Genomic DNA, 20,237 nt, shown 5'->3' with positions numbered 1-20,237 from the left:
TCTTCAAGTGATTCTTTGTTAAGCTTATGTTTGCATCTCCTGCACTCCCTCTCCTAGTCCCTCTGAGCACAGACATTCAGTAGTATAGTTATAGAGATCATTGCCACATCTCAGGCTCAGAAAATACTGACGTTTCCATTATTAAAGAAAAGGGCTTTAATGCAGAAGCTCTTGCTCTGCCTGGAGTAATAAAATTAAATAAAAGATTGGAATGATTTAAATGTAAAAAAATAGAGGAGTGTAACTAGATGTTCTTGCCCTCAATAATCAGCAGGTTTACTGTTATGTTTCCTACTAACCTTAGGGAATAAGAAATAATTGTCTACCTGACTAATTTATGTAAGTTTTACCAGCCATTCAGTCAATTCCAAGTCCTCCTGACCTGTTGTACATAATTTTGCCAGGATTGTTGGTCAACAGCTGCTTCTCTGAGTTCTTGAAAATTCATGCTTGTATCATGAGTGATAATCTCTAGCCATCTTGTCTTCTATCAGCCTCTTTTTCAATTGCCTTCAATTTTTTCAAGATCAGGGTCTTCTCCAGTGACTCTTGCCTTCTCAGTATTGTGGAACATAGCTTGGGCAAAATATTTCAGCTGTAACTTCATCATCAGCACTTCCAGTGAGCTGCCTGGTTTTACTTCCTCTAGCATTGAGGGATTTGTTCTTTTTGCAGTCCAAGGTTCTCTCAACAGGTTTTGTCAGCACCTCAATTCAAAGGCATCAATTTTTCTTTGTTCATTCTTTCTGATGGTCCCGTTTTCACAGCCAAATGTTGAAACTAGAAAAACCATAGTCCTGACAATGCGTACTTTGCTGTCAGTGTGATGTCTCTGCACTTTAAATAGACCAGAATACCCTTATCCGTAATGTGTTTGAATAAGGACAGAATTTGGGTCTTTCCCTGCTTCCCTTTTGCCATAATAATGGCAATTCCTGTGAGAGTGAGTGCAATATTTTTAAAACAGTTTGCAAGCAACTCCTATCTAAACTTTCACACTATTATTTTCTTCCTGCATGATATTAATTAGCATGGATTTTAACTGAATTAAATATAGACAGCAGTCTTTTGAGTTTGTAGAAACTTTGCTTCTTTTTGGTACATGTTACAGTATAAAGACACAGAATTAATCCAGTAATTGTCCAGGCTATGCACCATAAGTTCACTTCAGGAACAATTATGTGTTTGGAAATATTAGATGCTAATTTGGATCCTACCATACTGGACAATTTCCGTCCAGTCTCCCATCTCCCCTTTTTGGGGAAGGTGGTTGAGAAAGTGGTGGCATCACAGCTCCAAAGGGTTCTGGAGGAAACGGAATATCTGGACCTTTATCAGTCAGGTTTCAGGCCCGGTTATGGAACGGAAACGGCATTGGTCACACTTATGGATGATCTCTGGCGGGAGCAGGATGGTGGAAGTGCAACCATCCTTGCTCTCCTTCATCTCTCACCGGCTTTCGATACCATCGGCCACGGTATCCTATTGGGACGGCTCAGGGATTTGGGGGTGGGCGGCAGTTTAGTGCTGGTTCACCTCCTGTCTTCGGGGCCAGTTGGTGGTGATAGGGAGCGAGAGGTCCCATCCTCGGCCCCTCCTCTGTGGGGTGCCACAGGGTTCGGTTCTCTCACCACTCCTTTTCAACATCTACATGAAACTGCTGGGTGAGATCATCTGTCATCATGGGATGAGGTATCATCAGTATGCTGATGATACTCAATTATATATCTCCATCCCTGGTGAGGTAAGTGATGCCGTGACTGCCCTCTTGTGGTGCCTGGAGGCTGCGAGGGTCTGGATGGGGAACAACAGGCTCCAGCTGAACCCTGGCAAGACAGAGTGGCTGTGGGTTAATGGCTCCTCTGTATCCGGGACATTGTCATCGTTGGTGCTGGATAGGGTAGTACTGCCCCAGACAGACCCAGTGCGTAATTTGGGGGTCCTCCTAGACTCACAGCTCCTGCTCGAAGAGCAGGTGGCAGCCGTGGCCAGGAGGGCTTTTGCACAGCTCCAGGTTGTGCGCCAGTTACGCCCTTTCCTGGATCGGGATGCCCTTTGAATAGTCACTCATACCCCTGTTATCTCCCAGATAGACTACTGTAACGTGCTCTACATGGGGGTACCCTTGAAGAATATCCGGGAGCTTCAACTGGTCCAGAATGCAGCTGTGTGAGCTATTTTTGGGGTCCGAAGAAGGACCCATATAACACCATTGCTCCGTGAGCTGCATTGGTTTACCGGTTTGCTTCCGGGTCCAATTCAAGGTGTTGGTTATCACCTTTAAAGCCCTACATGGCATGGGGCCAGGCTACATGAGGGACCGCCTCTCCCCCACGATTTCAACCCATCCCACCCGATCACACAGAGAGGGCATGCTCCGGACCCCCTCAACAAAAGAACTCCGACTAGCGGGGTCCAGAAGGCGGGCCTTCTCTGCTGTGGCTCCCGCCCTTTGGAACATCCTGTCCCTGGAGGTGAGACAGGCCCCCTCACTCCTGGCCTTTCGGAGGGACTTGAAGACCTGGCTCTGCCATCTGGCCTGGGGTAGGGAGGGAGGTCATCAGGTATGGGGTTGGCTAGCCCCCTAGAGGTCTGGTGTTGCTTCCATCGGCCTCCTGGAGTTTTCCTCTTCCTTTTATTTTGTGTAAATGTGTTTTTTTAAATAAATTTTAACTATATATTTATTTATTGTTTTAATCTGTTGTAAGCCGCCCAGAGTCCCCCACTGGAGGGAGATGGGTGGGGATAAGTTTGATAAATAAATAACACACACATGCTAAAATGAAGTATTATTTTACAGTGAATTAATTGCTCATTTGAATACTAGGGTGCTCTTGCTCCCTATTAGAAAAAATATTCTATGACAAGGCTTCATAGGAAATTAAGCATGATGCTTACCTAAATAACTCAGTTATGCTTACAGATCTTCCTCATTTTAAACATACAGTTTCTTCCTGAAATACACTTAAATATTAAATATAAAACAAACTGTTTCATTGTAGAATTGTTGCCGTGCTCTGTAAAAAAAAGTCCAGTAAAACATTCCATTATTTATTATTTTTTAAAATTTAAATAATGTGTATGGCTGCCCATCTCATAACTGTGACTCTGGGCAGCTTTAAGAATTAAAACGAACAGTTACAAACAATGACCCATGAAGCTTAGGGTAAACAATATATCCCAATCATAAAACCACATCAACAGCAGAGCTTGCCTAACTTCCTGTAATGGTATGTGGGAATGTTCTTGGGAGAGGGGGCAAAGAGACGCTGCCAAAGATCAGATAAGAGACATCATAGCCCGCAGCTGGATAGTGGGTGGGGCAAGAGGCTCAGGAGAGACCCTCCCTAGTTTCTTGGGCTGTAAAGGAGATGGGGGGAGAAATGTACTTTCCAACATGCAAGGTTGATGTCAGCCTTGCGGGGCAGACCAGATAGAAAACACAATGAGATGAGCTAATTTTATTTTATTGTAAAGCTACATTGACAGAATCTTGCAAGTTGGAAAGTACATTTCTCCCCGTTTCTCATTATTGCCTATTTAGATGTAAAAGGGATGGTTCTGAACTATCAGAATGAAAGAATGCTGTCATGACTTAATTGTTAATAACAACTGTTTTTAAAATACCTAATATTCTTTATTATTCTGGTTCTGTATACAGCAAGCTTTTTATGTACTGTACTGTCCCTGTTTTTTACCTATCCCCCTTTTTTCACTGCCTTTGGGATGCTTTACATTATTTTCAGGTTCTTTTGTCTTTAGCTCACACTACCATAACTTACTTTGGAGATTACTTTAGTAGGCCACATACAAAAGTCATGCCAGGAATGTATTAAATGTATTTTTAGTGTAACAGCTGAGAAGAAGGAATTGGATCTGGCTTCTGTGGTTCATAGTTTAGGAACTTTTGGTTCCCGCTATTCTTCAGTCTGATTCTTCTTTCTGCTTATTTCCTTGCTTCTTTTTTCTTCATGAATCAGTGATCTTCAAAGAGTGTGTCTGTATAGTCTATATGGCATATATCTTAATAATTCTTGTATGTAATCTGAGATGGACAGTGTCCATAAGAATTGTTGATTTACATTCTTGAAGCAGGAAGAACTTGCTCTCTCTACCAGATTATCTGGGCAAAGGGGAATCTGGACTGCTTTGTTAATAAGCCTTTAAAATTATTATTTTTCCTGCTGAGTTTCTTTCAACAGGCCTTTTGCCAAGAAAAGACGCTATGTACTATGTCTGTTCCAGAATCGTTTCTGGTTTTTAGAGCATTTAAGATATTGCTTGCTATACAGAAAGAGGATTAACTCAATTGTAGAGCACATGTCTTGTATGCAAATGATAATTGGTTCAATGCTTGGCATTTCCAGGTAGAGCTGGGAAAGATTTCTGTGTGAAATCTTTAGGGTTGTACTTCTTTACTGACCGCATTACAGATTGGCCTCACATAGCCTGCTGCCTTTGAAAATGTATTGGCCTTGCTGGTTGGAAATTCTGGAAGTGATAGTCCATGCACACCTACAAGAGGGAAAGTTGAGATACACAAAACAGAATACGTGGACTAAAAATCTGACAAATTGTAAGGCATATGTCCCTAAGTTTATCTGCATTTTGTTTTTGCTTCTGTCTGTTTTTTAGATACTCCTCTGGTCTTTGTGGGCTTCCTGTCTCTTTCATATCTATCCTCTCAGGATTGTATTAGTGCAAAGAAATAAACACATGCACAGACAATTGCATACATATATAAATTCTATCTATCTATCTATCTATCTATCTATCTATCTATCTATCTATCTATCTATCTATCTAATTTATATAGTTGCCCGTCTCACATAAAAGTGACTCTGATTCAAAAGTGATTTGAATCTTTGGAACACTGGATGGTGATCCTTGCCTTTGAATACAGGGTACAGGAGCTTATTATATGTTCTTTGTTGTTAATAGCTGTTAAACCCTAAAGATACCTCTAATAAGGTCCAAGTGAGGAGCCACATAAATTGTATGATTATATTCCAAGCAATTTGAGAGGTCCAAGCTTGAGGGAGTGGATACAAACCAAATTGGAGGAATTAAAGGTATGATACAGAGCAGTCTAAAAATAAATTGAATTAGAGTAAAAGTTGTCAAGGCATATATAGTCCATGTTATTACTCAAACAACATGACAGTGTTAGAAGAATCCCTTGGATTAGACAAAAAAGATGTATCTGGTGCAGCACCCTTTTCTTCACATTGGTCAGGAAGGTATCTGAAGAAACCTACCTTCTAATACCCTCCAATTACTGTCCAATAGCTATTAATCTTTTCTCCAATTTACTTCCAAATAATTTGAATTGGAGGTGGTCATTACATCCACTGAAGTTAAACTAAGTAATGTATAAAGAAATACTTTATTTTATCACCCTGATTCTCTTTTCATTCAAATTGTGAGCATTAGGTACAGAAGAAAGCCTTAGATTAAGGCATGTGGACTTCAACTCCCAGGATTTCCCAGCCAGTGCTGACTGGGGAATTCTGGGAGTTGAAGTCCACACGTCTTAAATTTGCTAAGATTGAGAAACCCTGAGTTAGATGCTGCATTTATCAATTGTCCCTCAGGATGGAGAGAAGGAGGGAAAAGAGTTAAATAAAATATAACTGCAAGCATGATCCAATATGGAGGAGACCTTTGTAGATGCCTGTGACTACTTTGAAGCCTCAGAAAAGATTCAGTCATAGGGAGAAGGGTCTAACCTTTAGGAAGAAGAATTTGGCTCTATCTTTAGAAAATAGCAGCTTGTTCTGCTGTTAACAACCTAATTCCACACTGATTCATTTAGGGCAGTGGCCCAGTGATTACTGTCTTTATGGGGAAGTGGAAGAGATGAAGAACAAATTTTGACAGATATCTAAGGATCTCCCTTGACAACAACAAAAGAAAAGAAAGGAAAACTGCAGATACAGAGGAAGCTACAATAGCACAAGTAACTATCAGCACTGAGCCAGATTCTGTCCCATCCACTTCCAGGTCCTCAGCATTTGATCTCTGTCACTTCCTTTAAAACACACATTATGTTGTGTTCCACCTGAAGTTGCTGAACTACAGACTCTAGTATCTCCAACCGTTAATCATGTTGGCTAGGACAGTGAAAACCTTAACTGAGAAAACCCTTAACTGAATGGCCCCCAGATTCCTTAGCCCTGCTTCAAAAGGGCCACCAAAATCTTGAAGCATCAGAATAGTTTTGTAGCTTTTATTGCTGAGCAGGAACTCTCAAAGGAGAACACTCTCAATCAAACATTTACAACACAAAAGGGGAGTTCTCTCAGGTGGAGGTCAAAGATATGGAATGTGATTCGGTTTAGATCTCCTAGGATAAGAGGTTAAGCCTTTTTCCCAGATGCCAGATGCAATTCTAGTTATTTCCACAGAGTCACTGGGAAGTTCAGACAATTTGTAACCTGTTCTTTCTACTTCCAAAGCAACATTGAGTCATCTTTGCGAAGTAAGTTGAGATGAGATGACAAAGACCAGAGACTTTTCTTTAGCAGGAGAATCAAAATCCTGTACATGGTTTTGGCTTTGAAATACACAGACAATTATATTTCTGTTCACATGATGAGTGGGAAATGTCGTGGTGAGGTTTTCAGTTCTTTTCCTGCTGCTTGAATGAATGCTAGTTTTTTTTGTTTTGTTTTGTTTTTTTGGTATTTCATTATGTTGAACAATGCCTTGAGCAGCATATTACGAACTGTCCTTTCCCCCATTTCATGTAAATTGTGGTGTGGAGTTATTTGTTCATGAGCATTTCTTGAACAAGTCACAGCACCAGCATTGTGCAAAAAGCAATGATTCCCTATATTTATGTATTCTAATACTTTGCGTTTTAAGTCATACAGACATTTTAAAGATTTCTTGCTCAGGAGGGTGTGGGAGAAGGTGCCCTTATTGGCTTGTGGCCAAACTACTAATTTAGATTAATCATTTGGTCATATTTCAGAAAATATGGCCAAATGATTAATGCACATGCAACTTTGTGAATGTTTCTGAACATAAGCAGGGTTTGTTCTGTCTTTGAAATAGACATATGTATGTGTGGTAATTTTTAACTCACATATCTACTGCTAAAAACAATTCCATAGCACTATTTACATCCTAGTATTTATTTTTATTTATTAAAGCAATTTATATGGCTGCCCAACTCACTCACAGTGACTCCGAGTGGCTTACAGTAGCAGCCCCTCTTCAAGAAAACCATTTCTTCGGCTTGAATAAAGAAAAATTGTTTGTTTGTTTGTTTATCTATTTATTTACAGATCCTCTTGCTTGGTTTAAGATGTTGATTTGATCTGCCTGACAACAAATTGACAGGCCTTTCTTCCCTCCCTTAAACAGTCTTTGTCTGGTTGAAAGGGTAGAAAGATGGGGCCAGAGTTCACTCAGATGTGTTGGCCTGAATTCATTGATCTAAGATGATTTGTTAGAAACCAGCAGAGAAATGAATTGTCTGATTTGGCCTAAGGCCTATGTGACTTCCTGTCTCAAAACTAGGGTCTGGACAGCCAAGAACCATTCAAAAGATAAATGCTTAATAATAAATGATAAATGCTTAATTATGATAAAAGAAATATGATGGTGCTCCATACATGTTATCTGCTTGCCAAGTTCTTGAATTACTTAATGTTTTACACACAGGGCTCACAATCCAATACTAAACGTATATTTCTGTTAATTAGGTTTTATTCTATCCTTCCCGCACCACTTCCCAGTTGTTCATATATGACAATGTACATAGTTCATCCCCTTTTGATTTTGTCAAGAAGGTAGAAATATTGTTGCTCTTTAAGTACACTTAAGCTTTGTTTGTGGTTATCTTGACTGATGTAATGAGAAAAGGTTGGCTGCTTTCAAATCAGAAATGTTGGCACAATGGAAGACTAACAATATTTTAAAAAGAATATATATTATTATAAGCCCCAGTACATTATTTGAATATCTGAAATAAAATTAATGGCTGTATTCTCTGTGGTTTGACTTACACTGAAATTGTATTGAGCTTCTAATACTTCACAAGTAGCGTTTACTGATTGTTGGGAAGATCCCTTCTGGCTAGTAGGATCATATGTTCACTTGAGATCCTGTTCCATTACTAAGTCTGTATCTAATGTGTACATCTGAATAATTAGGCCTAGAATACTTCTCAAGATATTTCACATGGGAAATAATGGAATTTAAAACCGTACAAGTAGCCCTATAGAAGCACTAGTGCTTGTTGGAAAAGGTTATATTGAGTATGACACAATTGATGCTGCTGTGTACATGTTATTTGGCTTACTCTACATTCAACAGCTCTCACTGATTCCTTCAGATGCATTAAAAAGAGGCACTTTTCTATGCCGAATTAGGTTTATATTTGCTAACCTTGAGATGCCTTTTTGGTCATCCAGGATTGTCTGTGAGGAAATGCATTATTTCAGCCATCAAGCAAGTTTCTGATTTCTGTGGTTTTCTAATATTGTAAAATAATGTCTAGAAGAACAGTACAGATTTTTGGCTTTTAAACTATTGCGAGGGATATCTGCCTGAATTTCTTTTGTGTTCCATCTCTAACTACAGCTGATTCATGCCTGATTAAGGTTTTTACTTTAGTTTAGTTTGTATTTGCTGAGATATTTACCCAAGTCAATCTCTTCTTTGGGATCAAAACTTTTAATCACACTTGTGGCTGTCTTGTTTGCAAAGTAGCTTCTCCTTTCTCCTCAGCATGTGCTAAGAGGGACCACAGCAGGGTGGTTTTCTTTGAAGGTGAATCCAAGACTGGGTCAGTGTTAGATCCCTGCCTCTGTATGCTGATTGGAGCATACAGCAGCCAGAAATAAAGCAGAACAGAGAAACAAAGATTTTTGGATATCTGCTCTCCCTAAAAAAAACAGTACTGACCTTTCCTTAGCCCAGTGTTGTCCAAACTTGGCCACTTTAAGATGAGTGGACTTCAACTCCCAGAATTCCCCAGCCAGCCGTGCTGGCTGGGGAATTCTGGGAGTTGAAGTCCACTCATCTTAAAGTGGCCAAGTTTGGACAATACTGCCTTAGCCTCTGACAATTATGCTGTTCGAAGTTGCTTTGTTGACTCTTCCCACTGGGTGATAGAGCTGCTTGTCTGCATGCAGTTAAGGAAGGCGCACGCACAAAGCTAAACAAGATGTGTACAATGGGAAGGTTATAAATTCACGTATTTCTTCATTGCATGATGAACTGTGAAATTAGTATTGTATAAAAACAATGATTTTATTTTCAGAAGCAGAAATACCCTATTAGAAATCTAATCATATGAATAGTTCTATTAGTCATAACAGTTAAATTCCATTTATGTTTTCTTTCCTTTTCTATTAGGCTTTGTTTGCCAACTTCCCAACATCCAGTATCAGTTCTACAACCTTGTCATCTGGTTCTTGTAGTCACAGAACATCAAGTTCCATTTCTAGAGTCCAGAATGCACCTAGCCTGCACAAAGTGGTGTCATCTCATAGTGCATCTTCACATTTGGTCCCTAAGCCCCCAGCCAGCCACAGACAAACATTTATCAGGAAAGTAGCATCTCAAAGAATGTCCAAGTAAGTTTATATTCCTTAATCAGAAGTAGCCTTAAAATTTTAAATGAATAAAATTAGCTTGCTAGTGTTCCTGACTTGTTCTTGTGGACATAATGATGTCTCTACACTGATCTAATGGGCCAAATTAGATATGGGATTTGTCCTACAGGATTTTAACAACAGATAATATGGTTCATTTCCTGACTATGGTGGACTATTTTTATGACCTTTGCATAAAAGTCATAAGTCAAAGACATAACTGAATTTTTAAATGCTTGAATTTTTTGTACATTGTACATTGTAAATTTGTACATTACACATTTCTAAGCTTTGGTTTTAACATATTGTAATAATTGCTTTCTGAAAGGTATTGAAATAGTTTTATTTAATTATGTATCTGTATTTATTTATTCAAATGCTTTTAAGTACTTCGATTGTATGACTCTAAGTTACTGTTTATAAAATTATCTTTTTTTTTAAAATCATTAAACTGGAATCTGACTTATTTTCTTTTACCTTTAGTTTTATGGCTTTATTACAGGTAGTCCTCACTTAATGACCACAATTGGGACCAGCAACTCCATCACTAAGCAACATGATTGTTAAGCGAGACATCACGTGACCGTGACTTGCGATTCTACTGCTATCTTCTATTGTGGGAAGCCGGCTATGAAGCAGGCAAATAGCGATCATGTGACCACATGATGCTGTGACGGTCATAAACATCCAACAGTTGCAAAGCACCCAAATCTGAATCATGTGACCATGGGGACACTGTAATGGTCATAAGTGTGAGGATTGGTTGTAAAGTTACTTTTTCAGCGCTGTCATAATTTCAGATGGTTGCTAAACAGGGCAGTCATTAAGCGAGGACTACCTGTAATGTTCTTCTTGTCTGTTTCCTAGACTGAATAGGCTCAGTCTTTTAAATTTCTCATTATACAGATGCCTTCCTAAGTTTACTGTAAATTGTGCCTCCATCTTTGGAGATGTTAAGCTCTGTTATAAATCTTTGTCTACTTGTTCTTGCCCAATATCAGTGTAGGTAGTCCTCGACTTATGACCATTTGTTCAGTGACCATTTGAGATTAGATGGCGTTGAACAAAGAGGCTTACGACTGGCATCTGAAGTTATGGCCGTTACCTTGCCCCCGTGGTCATGTGATCAAAATTCAGGTGCTTGGCAGCCCGCCTGCACTTATGACCACAGGGGTGCTTCAACTCCCCCCACCTACCTGTCTTCCCCCCCATCTCTGCCCTTTTGGGTGTCATGCACAGTGGCGGTAGCACTGGGGCTGAATTAGAGGCCCAGGGCCTTCAGCAGTCTCAGCTGGCCTCCACTGTCCCCAGGCCTCTACTTCAATACCAGCACAGCCAGCATCGCTGCTGAGTGCCACCTCAAATCCCACACCACAGGCCAGCCACCCCAGCGCAAAGCCCCTGCTGCCCTGCACTCCACAGGCCATGCCAAGCCCAGGTGACCTTCACCATTTTCCTCCCACTGCTGACGAGGCACACCTGGCCTGCCTTGTGCGAGGCACTTGCTGGTCAACCAGCCCTTCTTCCGGAGGCCACTTACACCATTCTCCAGACTGCTCACCCCATTTCCACGCTGCTCAGAAAACCTTTGGAAAGACTTTGAGGTCTAAGGTCGCACTATTGTAGAACGACAGGCATGCCCCATTCTCGTGATGCCTTGGAAGACGCAATGCCTTGGAGTAGAGGCCTGGGGGCGGTGATGGCTGGCTGAGACAGCTGAAGGCCCCGGGTCTCTAATACTGCCTCAGTGCTGCTGCCGCCGAGGAATGCTGCTGTGCAGAGCACCCAAAGGGGCAAAGACGGGGGGAGATAGGCGGGTGGGGGGAGTTGAAGCATAGGCAAGCACGGCAGGGCAGGAGAAGCGTGAGGTACTCGCCTAACAATGGTGCCGTCCTGACCTAATGACCACAACTGGGGCTACTGGAACTGCTGTCACTAAGCAGTACAGTCATGTGATGTTTTGGCTTACAACCACATTGCTTAGCAATGTAGGTTCTGGTCCCAATTGTGGTCGTAAGTCAAGGACTACCTGTAGGTGATGGCTCTAGGCCAATCTTCTCTGGAGGCTTGGAAGCTAAGCAGGGTCAGATCTGATTTACCCTTTGATGGGAGACCACAAATGAATTCCATGATTATAGACAGGGAAATTGAAAGAACATCCAAGAAGAAACCAGTGGCAAAGTACTTCATGCAGTTGCCAAGAAAACTATATCTATGTAGTCACTAAGAGTCAAGCTTCACTTGAGGACATCTTCATCTTTAAACTTAAAATTAAGTTTGTTCAGAATTATTAATTCTGAAGCAATTTTTAGTAATAGTGAACAAGTACATAATAGGGAGAGGTCAGGTCAGGAGACCGAAGGCTTGAGAGAACAAGATTTGGCTCAGCTATATTGGGGGAGTATATTAAACTATTGTGTGCACTTAGATTTTGAATGGAGAAGAAAGAACTAAAAGGATATGTTACTACTATTACAGTTTTTAACACTAGCTTCCTTGTAGGTCTGGTGAAATATATGTACCTACAGTAATACCTAGAGGAAGGGACATTTATGCACACCATCCAATTAAGCAGTAAATACTAAACATACTTATCTAAAATATCTCTGTGCTAATAGTTCACTATTTAAATATTAGCTCCAAATGTTTTGACAGTACAGCTTGGGTGGGTACCAGTGGCCCACTGGCTTCATGCAGTCCTGATCTTACACAGAATACTGTATCTCAAGACCCTGCTATCAAAAGCTGATGGCAAGTAATCTATTTTTGGAAGCAGAATTTTTCACTCTTGTGTTTGTGAAACAAGGGTAAAAGAGATCAATTAAGCCTTTCCAACGTTTAATGCAGCTGTTTCCAGTATAGACTTCCAACTCTCCCAACAAAAACTAAAAAAAGGCTCAGTTTGGACAAACCTCTCAGGAGATATCGTATCATTACCATTCCTCTTGTGGCATCAGAGTCCAAAAAACCCACACACTGGATTATATGTACCAGCCACAAAATGGTTGCTATGTTATGGCTAGTTTTGAGGTAGCTATATATATTAAGGATGTTGCACAGATGGGTTCTCTGGAATCATCTGCATCAAGTCCAATATTTGGTGAGTTCCTTGACACTTTGGCATTCTGACAAATATAAGAGATCATCGTGATTGATGGACAGGTATCATACCGAATATAGTTTGGAACCCGGAATACTGGATGAGCTTTATGGGAGTCGTACATACAGTATGTGTGTGTGTTCCTCACAGCATGCCTTGCAACCAAGTGCTTTTAATGCAGTAGCTGATGTTGATGTGGGAAGAGAGAGTAAAAATTCCTAATCACCAATAAGCAAGTCCATTTTGTTTTCTATATAAGAAAAATGTATTTAGTTCAGAGTTGCCAAAACATGCACAGTCCCTATTTTCCAGCATACCCTAAAGGCAACCTGGATCCCACAACCAATTCTTTCAAGCTTAGTTTTATCCAAGCGTGTTTACTATTGGGTTGATAATACAGATGTTCTTCATTGTGATCTCTCACACTTACTTCATCACACCTGTTTAGAACATTAAAAAATCCTAAGAAAGAAATTCTGTGAGCCCAGCCAGAAGGCATCACCAAACTGTTGTATATTTTAACTACTGGTTCTTTGCTATATAATGCAATGTATTTCACAGTACACAAAGAATGTATTCTAAAACTCTGGATTCTTTTGCTAGGGTGAACATTGCAAACATTTCTGCCTTTCACTCACCAGTTTCATTTTTGCCCACTGGATTACTGTATCATTTTTAGGATTTCAAATTACTACCTTTGGTTAAAAAAAGTATCTTTCCTTACTGAAATGTTTCATTATTTTCAAAATTAATTTATTTGATTTATGGCCTTATATTTTAGCTGATGTAGAATAATGGTTATGCCATCTGCTAGTGTTTTGTCTAGATTATATCTGCTCCTTCTGGGGGGAATCAACCTCTCTCATTCAACACTTTCCTAAATATATTGTTTTCCTTAATTCACACTGTTAAGAACTGGGTCACCAGCCAGTGCCAGAAGATGTTTGGCATCATTATATATACACTTTTAGTGGGAGGCATCTGTCCTGGATTTATGCCTAGCTTATCAACCAGTAAATCTTTGTTTTAAGTTAGTGGGCTCTTTCCGGTCAGCCACGTTAAAATTTTCTCTTAGCCATCATGATCCTTTGAGATAAGGTAGGCTGCTAATCAATGTATTTTGAGTCTTCTTTCAGACAAATTTGATAAATACTTGGTAATTTAGCAAATGGACATTCCAATCAAATTGACCCTGTACTGATGTTTTTTTCTCTCTTTCTCTCTTTCTGTTGGGAGAGGAGTGTATGTGTTAGTTCAGGTGACAAGCTGTTTCAGTGAGTTCTGGTGCTTGCTAAGCAATAAGTTGTATTTTTGAAGATGCCGGTGTTCTGTACTCACATATTGGCAAAGAGTATGTTTATCTTTTTGAGATGGGATTGCAGCTCCCTGGACTTAACTGTGTTCTTGTGGTTTCTGTGACATGCAAGAGTGTGGGAAAACTGGAAAAAGCTCGGCATCAAAAATGCACAAAAGAGGGAGGAGGGAAGATACTTTTTTAAAAAAGTTATTCACAATTTCAGAACATAGTCTAATTATCTAAGGATACCAGAAGTCATTCCAGAAATACTTTCTGAGCTGTTCTTCAGGTTCTAGTATAGGTTCCAAGTCTCTCCTTGCCATTTATAGAAATATATAGTGATTTCCCTGTGAGTTATAGAGAAATAGGGGCTCTTAATATATTCCCGCAAAACTGAGGGTTGATCACATAAAAATTCTTCGTGGATTTGGATCATCGATTCATGTATCCTTCTATACTGTCCTAGCTATAAACAGATTCAAAAGAGGAAAAAAATCAAGTTTTCCACATACAGAACAGATTTCCACTGGCTCAAAACACTTCAGAAGAAAGTATTTCCTAAATGCTTTGAGACCATGATTTTCCATTCTTCAGCCATTTAGAACAAATCATTTGTTCTTTGTTTCTGTTTCCAGCTTGTTTTTGAACTCCACCGACAAGATTCCTGCTGCATCTTATGTAATAAAATGTTGGATGTTTCTTATTTCTTTATGCTAGTGTCCTAAAATAGGAACATTCCTACATTTTCTTATATTTTTCATTAATTCTTTACTTTCCCCGAGAAAAAATATGTTGGTGCAAACATGAAACCCCCTTAACAGAAAGGGATTAGGTCCTGCAGAGTAAGGCTATGTAGCACTCCAGATTTGAAGAACAATTCAGAACATGCAGGAGTACTAGCTGCATATCCAGCCTCACTCCAAGTCATATTTTGTTTTCAAATTCAGATCTGGTTTATATCTATCTTAGTAGCATTTTTTTCCCTCAAAGCTATAAGCTCTTTTGTAAGGAATGTCAATGTACAAGAAACTGTAGTTTGGAACGAACTGTCTGGGGAGGATGTTGAATCTCTGACCCTGGCAGGTTCTTGAAAAAAGATTGGACCAGAGAGATTGGCCTATATGGTTCATTTGATTTATTCAAATTATGTTGTATATTTCTGGTAGCACATCATTTAGTGAATTTTGGTCTGCCCTTACACCACAATTCTACATTCTGAATAATTTGGTTTACTCAGAAGAGTGTAATTCTTTCCCAAAATTACTTTCCTTGCTCCTTCCCTTTTGTCATTTTGTCAGAGCTTAACTTATCTATCTCATTGCAATAGTTGAACCAATTTTCAGAGTTCTACAGACATTTCTGAACAGGAGCAATGGGAAGAAAGAATTTAGAATCAGATTACTTCTTTGAACAGTGCCACTATTTCAGTCTCAGCTAGATCCCATTTGAGTTTCAGGGGGAAAAAGGGTTAGCAGAAATAGGAAATACAGTGTTAAATCTGTGCCCACTTTGATGATTATTCAGAAGTCCTTTGGGCCTTGTGCATCTCTCTCCTATTCATTAAAGCTGCCTGACTTTTTTCTGCAAAAACTTGAAAAATTGAAGCCACTGTTTTAAGGAATCCACTCATAAAATCTATTATTTTAAAGCAACAGCAATTTGAGTAGAAGCTTAAGAAAATTTGCTTTGCCTCTTAACTAGTGAAAATAAAATATTTTTTTAAATAGGGAGCTCTACGCAAACTCTGTAGAGAGGATAAGTATTTTAATTTTTTGAAACAAAAATAACATTATTTGGAACCTTGAAATATTTTATTATGAGTCCACTACATCAGATGCACAAACCTGTCAATTATACATACTCATGAGTATGCATATTTATGTTCTGATTATGGGCTAAGTGATGGTGATTAACCTTCACACTTGCTTTCTATCTTCATAATTGTTTCTTTGTTCTCTTGAGAAGTTGACATTTGTAATATGAAAAGGCAGGGGGATGCTGGAATTTTATTTCAAGTTATAGTAACATTTACAATATATCTTCAGAGAGAGAGATGGAGAGAGAGAGATTCCAGAACCTTTGGTTTAGCCCCCTCCCACCTCACCTGCAGGTAGGCTCAGTTACAGGTACTAAATTTGGTTAGTTTAAAAAATGTAGGGGAAAGAGTTCCACATGTTTCTGCTCTTATTGTTTGTTTTGATTTTGACCCTACCCGGTACCTTGTGGATAGGAACAGAGCTGGGGCTCCAGTGATGGGTGAGACAGACTTGGAGAAAGGTACTCCTTTCTAATAGCTTGGATTTAAAAAAAAAAAAAAAAACACATACAGTTTTATCCATTTGAGCCAGAAGCCAGGTGAAAGCAGACGTCTTAAGTATAGTATTTTGCAGGTTGACCTTCCTCTGCCTTATCTGGACAGAAAAGGAAAGCACAAAAAGGTCCTGCAAGCCTTCCTACCTTATTGCTTAATATGTAGAATTTAAGTTACCTGTGCACTGCCATTGCTGTGGTTCTTAGCTTTCCTGGAAGCTAAAGTAAGGGTATTGCATAGTACCGACAATGTTCCTTTTCTGTTATGCAAGTGGCAAGTTGTTCCTCAGAAGAACTGGCAATGCAAGAAAGAATGAATCAGTATTGAATTGCTACTTCTGGCATCCTGTTGTTCCTGGCCTAAGTGGGATTAGGCCCATCTTGAATTTCTTCTGTGAGCCAGATGCATCATCATGCAGGAGCATATGTAGATAATTTACAAATGGGAGATGAAGAGTGGCATCATTTGTGCGTCAGGTCTGAAGGGAAAGGGAAAGAGATACTTTTGTGGAGTTCTTGGTGCTATCTGAGCTTGGTTGTTTGCTGACAGGCACGATGATGTTACCTAGTTGGGTAATGAAACATCTGTAAGCAAACAACCCAGCTCAGAGAGCACCAAGGACTCCACAGTTCAACCCTGAGCTACAGATATTCTCTTCTATTGAGATACCTTTGTTTGCTAGTCACATAAGAGCTAAGGAGACAGTTCTTTCACTAGCTCTTCCAGGTTTTTTCCAAGAATAATTTGTCTTTTTTTCCGTTACCATTATTATTTTTTGCCTTCTAATTTTGACATAAAACATTTGCTGCTTTTTCAATACCAGTCTAGGAATAGGTGCTTCCTTCAGCTTGGAAAGGATATACAGGACTTTTAACCTTGTATGAGAGTTGATAAATAAGGAACAAATCAGAATATCCTTTGGGATTTCTGGAAAACCAGATTTTATTGTTTGACTGTTGTATCATCATCATCTACAGCTAAGATCTCTGCTGGACAAAAATATAAAGACAATTCTAGACATGTTGCTTTGAGGAGCCCTATGGGACAATTATAGCTGATACCAACAGTAAGAGTCAGGCATCACACAGGATACATGGCTCAGAAAAAATAGACAAAATAGCATTAAAATTTTTATTTCATATGTAAGACAAATTTCTTATTTCACAGGTTCTAAAAGTATATTCTTATCTCTTTTTTTTCCTTTAACCAAGTGTATCAAAAAGGAAGAACTTGTATGTGTTAATATCAGGACAGATTAAAGATTATATTTGGACATTATTTAGGATTTAAGACATTACTAGCTCATTTAAATAATGAATTGGAATAGCACAGAAGATGGTATGGTTTAGATGTTTCTCTCCATTCCGTATGAAAGGAGCCTCTATAGCTTTTTATGTATCTTTGGGATTGAGATCTGTCATAGGGACACTATAACACAGACCACGAGGCACTGAAAGAACACTGTTGTACTCCTATTTCCAAATTAGGTGTGTATGTGTATGCATAGTTTGCATCTGGTGCAAAACGAGTTGAAACAGTCCTTGCAAAGCACCTTTTTTTTCATTGTGAAAAGTTGACGCTGCGTGGATTGATTTGTAACTTTGCAGCAATTGATTGGACTCGATAGCTTTTCAACCACTTTTAAATGTTATTCTAAACATGGTAGTTTATTATGGAGGGGTTTTAGTCATCAAAGGGCAACTCAGATGTAATATGTGGCTAAAACTGACAGAAAAATGATCTGAGACAGCTATAAATAGGCTGAGTTTTCTATCCATTCAAGTAAAAGAAAATTAAAAGGAATAAGTGATTGATGAAATAGTGAAAAGTAAGAATGAGACCCAAGATGAATTAAGTTAGCTATTTCTTGACCCAGTCATTCTGCTTAAGTCATCTATTTCCCTCCCAAACTCCTTCAAAAGTCCTATGGACCTGGAAGCCATTTTTAATCTGTTCCTCTGGCTTCCAAAAGATTGCCCACTCTTGATTTAAGAAGATGCACAGCTCACCAAAACTGCAAGTGCTTCTTGTGATTACCCACCTTGTACATATGCTTAAATATCAGCTTTTCCCAATCTGGATGTGTGGATTTTTCCCTTCCTGATGTGTGGATTTTTATTTACCAGAATTCCCCAGCCAACTTACCAACACAGCCATTCCTGAGAATTCTGAAAGTTGACATCTAGAGACCTGGAAGGTGCTCAAGAGTTGTGCTTGGATTTCTACAGCTTTTGACAGCCTTACAATGAGCATTTTGCATAGGAATGTTTCTTTCCTTGCCAATAAAGATTAAGTTCTGAGAAAGACAAACAAATTAGATTATATCAACGCAAATTTTATGGGTACCCTTGGCCCAAGATCTGTAATAATAGGTGCTTCCTTCTGAATTGGTGCCTATAGCAAAAATAAACAGCAATATTAGCTTTGTACCTCGTAGCACCCAACATTTTCAATTTTTTTGCTTGATATGAAATGAGCGAAGCCTTAGCAAAATGTAATAACTGTGTAACATACATTTCCTAAGGAAAAAAACCAGCAAATGAGAATTACTTCCTCCAAAGCCTCCAGAGAGCTGATGCCAACTGGACAGTAGGGGGCTAAATGGAAAAAATAATTTGACCTGTGGAAGGCTGATTCTTTCACATTTCTAACAGCTACACATTTATTGCATGGAAAAATGGTCTGGAAAAAGTTTGATGTTTTTTGTCTCTGAATGGCTTTCCTCCTCAGATTTATTTTTTTCAGTGCTGCCTTCTAATTCAGTGTTTTGTCTGGCAGGATAAATTCTACAGAAAGGCAGCTGAATGGATTCCAGAATAGCCTTAATAGTGCTACATCCTGTGAGCCACTTGCAAACTCCACAGGTGAGAGAACTAGGGCTCTCTGCAATCACTAATTTCTTCAAATGCTGCCTTTTGTTTCACTTTTGCATGAGAGTATATACTCTTTAGCTATCCTATAGCAAGGTTACCTGTAGGACAGATAAAATCTCCATGATGTGACCTGGAAAATACTAAGAAAGGGTTGATTGCTTCTGAACAGGAAGATCTAGGAAACGTGCCTTCACTGCAACATTTTAAAAGCAAAATCTAGAAATGATTAAAGGAGAAGTGATTAATGAAAGAAACGTATCCATGCTATAGAAAAAGGGTGATTCTATCTCACATTCATCAGAAAGAGCTGTGGCATCTTATAATAGACACTTGTTTTGCTGTGCAGGTTTTTTTCCCCTTCTATTTTTAATGAAGTAACCATTCTACTTAAAAAAAAAAGAAAACATTAATTTCATGTTTGCTTGCACTGAATTCATTTAAGAATTGGGACCACCTTTTTCACCCATGAAAAGGACCGATACCAGTGGAACCTTCAAAGTAGCTTGCTTTTCTTTTTGGTGCCATATTAGTGGGTGTTGGGTTTCTCATGAGGCTCTTACCAGTTTTCTTGGGATGTTGATAAGGGGAGAGGCTTCAGTGCCAAGAACAAAAATAGTCAAGGGACCTGCCTGAGGCTAAGCCATTTTTTCCATTTTCCAGGTTTCTTGGAAGCTGGCCCCCAGATTATATTCGCCAGAGCTAGACCTTTGTACAGCCGAACCTGTGCCATTGACACAATTGTAGGGAAAGGAAAGAAAAGGCCAGAGGAGGGAGGGCCAGCTTAAGGTAACAACAGGCACCTCTGTTTCCCCCAAGTTTTCCTTTGGTAATGCTGTAATTTTCATAGTTATACTGGGGAAAAAAAAGGAGAGACCTCTATGCAAAAATCTCATGAAGTGAAAGGGAGAAACTAAGCATAGTAAATGGTTGCCACAAGTCTGTTCATAAATGCTATTTCCAAGGGTAGAGCGCTGTAAGAAGGAAATAAAATCTGTCTGCCTTTCTGCTGTAGATTTCTGAGCTAAGCAGTCAGGATCTCAAGTTGTAG

The 20,237-nt window shown here is 39.3% G+C and overlaps 1 protein-coding gene across 11 annotated transcripts in view; it reads left to right on the top strand.

The window, feature by feature from the left end:
* Positions 1–20,237, top strand: part of TTLL5 (tubulin tyrosine ligase like 5) — a 158,608-nt gene that overhangs the window by 121,641 nt on the left and 16,730 nt on the right. For 6 of the 11 annotated variants that reach the window (XM_088145304.1, XM_088145302.1, XM_088145307.1 and 3 more), the window contains 3 exons: positions 9,370–9,590; positions 19,095–19,180; positions 19,850–19,975. In XM_088145304.1, coding sequence (XP_088001430.1) covers positions 9,370–9,590; positions 19,095–19,180; positions 19,850–19,974 — 432 coding nt within the window. In that variant the 3' untranslated portion in view covers position 19,975. Of the gene's footprint in view, positions 1–9,369; positions 10,004–19,094; positions 19,181–19,849; positions 19,976–20,237 lie in introns of those variants that run through there. The other 5 variants (XR_015796951.1, XM_088145303.1, XM_088145309.1 and 2 more) reach the window with 3 other exon arrangements.

This window comes from Python bivittatus, unplaced genomic scaffold, assembly GCF_059951505.1.
Source record: "Python bivittatus isolate LINGU-HERP-01145 unplaced genomic scaffold, Pbiv_v1 ctg000480_np1212, whole genome shotgun sequence".
In the NCBI taxonomy this organism is placed as follows: Eukaryota; Metazoa; Chordata; class Lepidosauria; order Squamata; family Pythonidae; genus Python; species Python bivittatus.
Note: the sequence above shows the minus strand (reverse complement) of the source record. Positions and strands in the feature narration are given on the sequence as shown.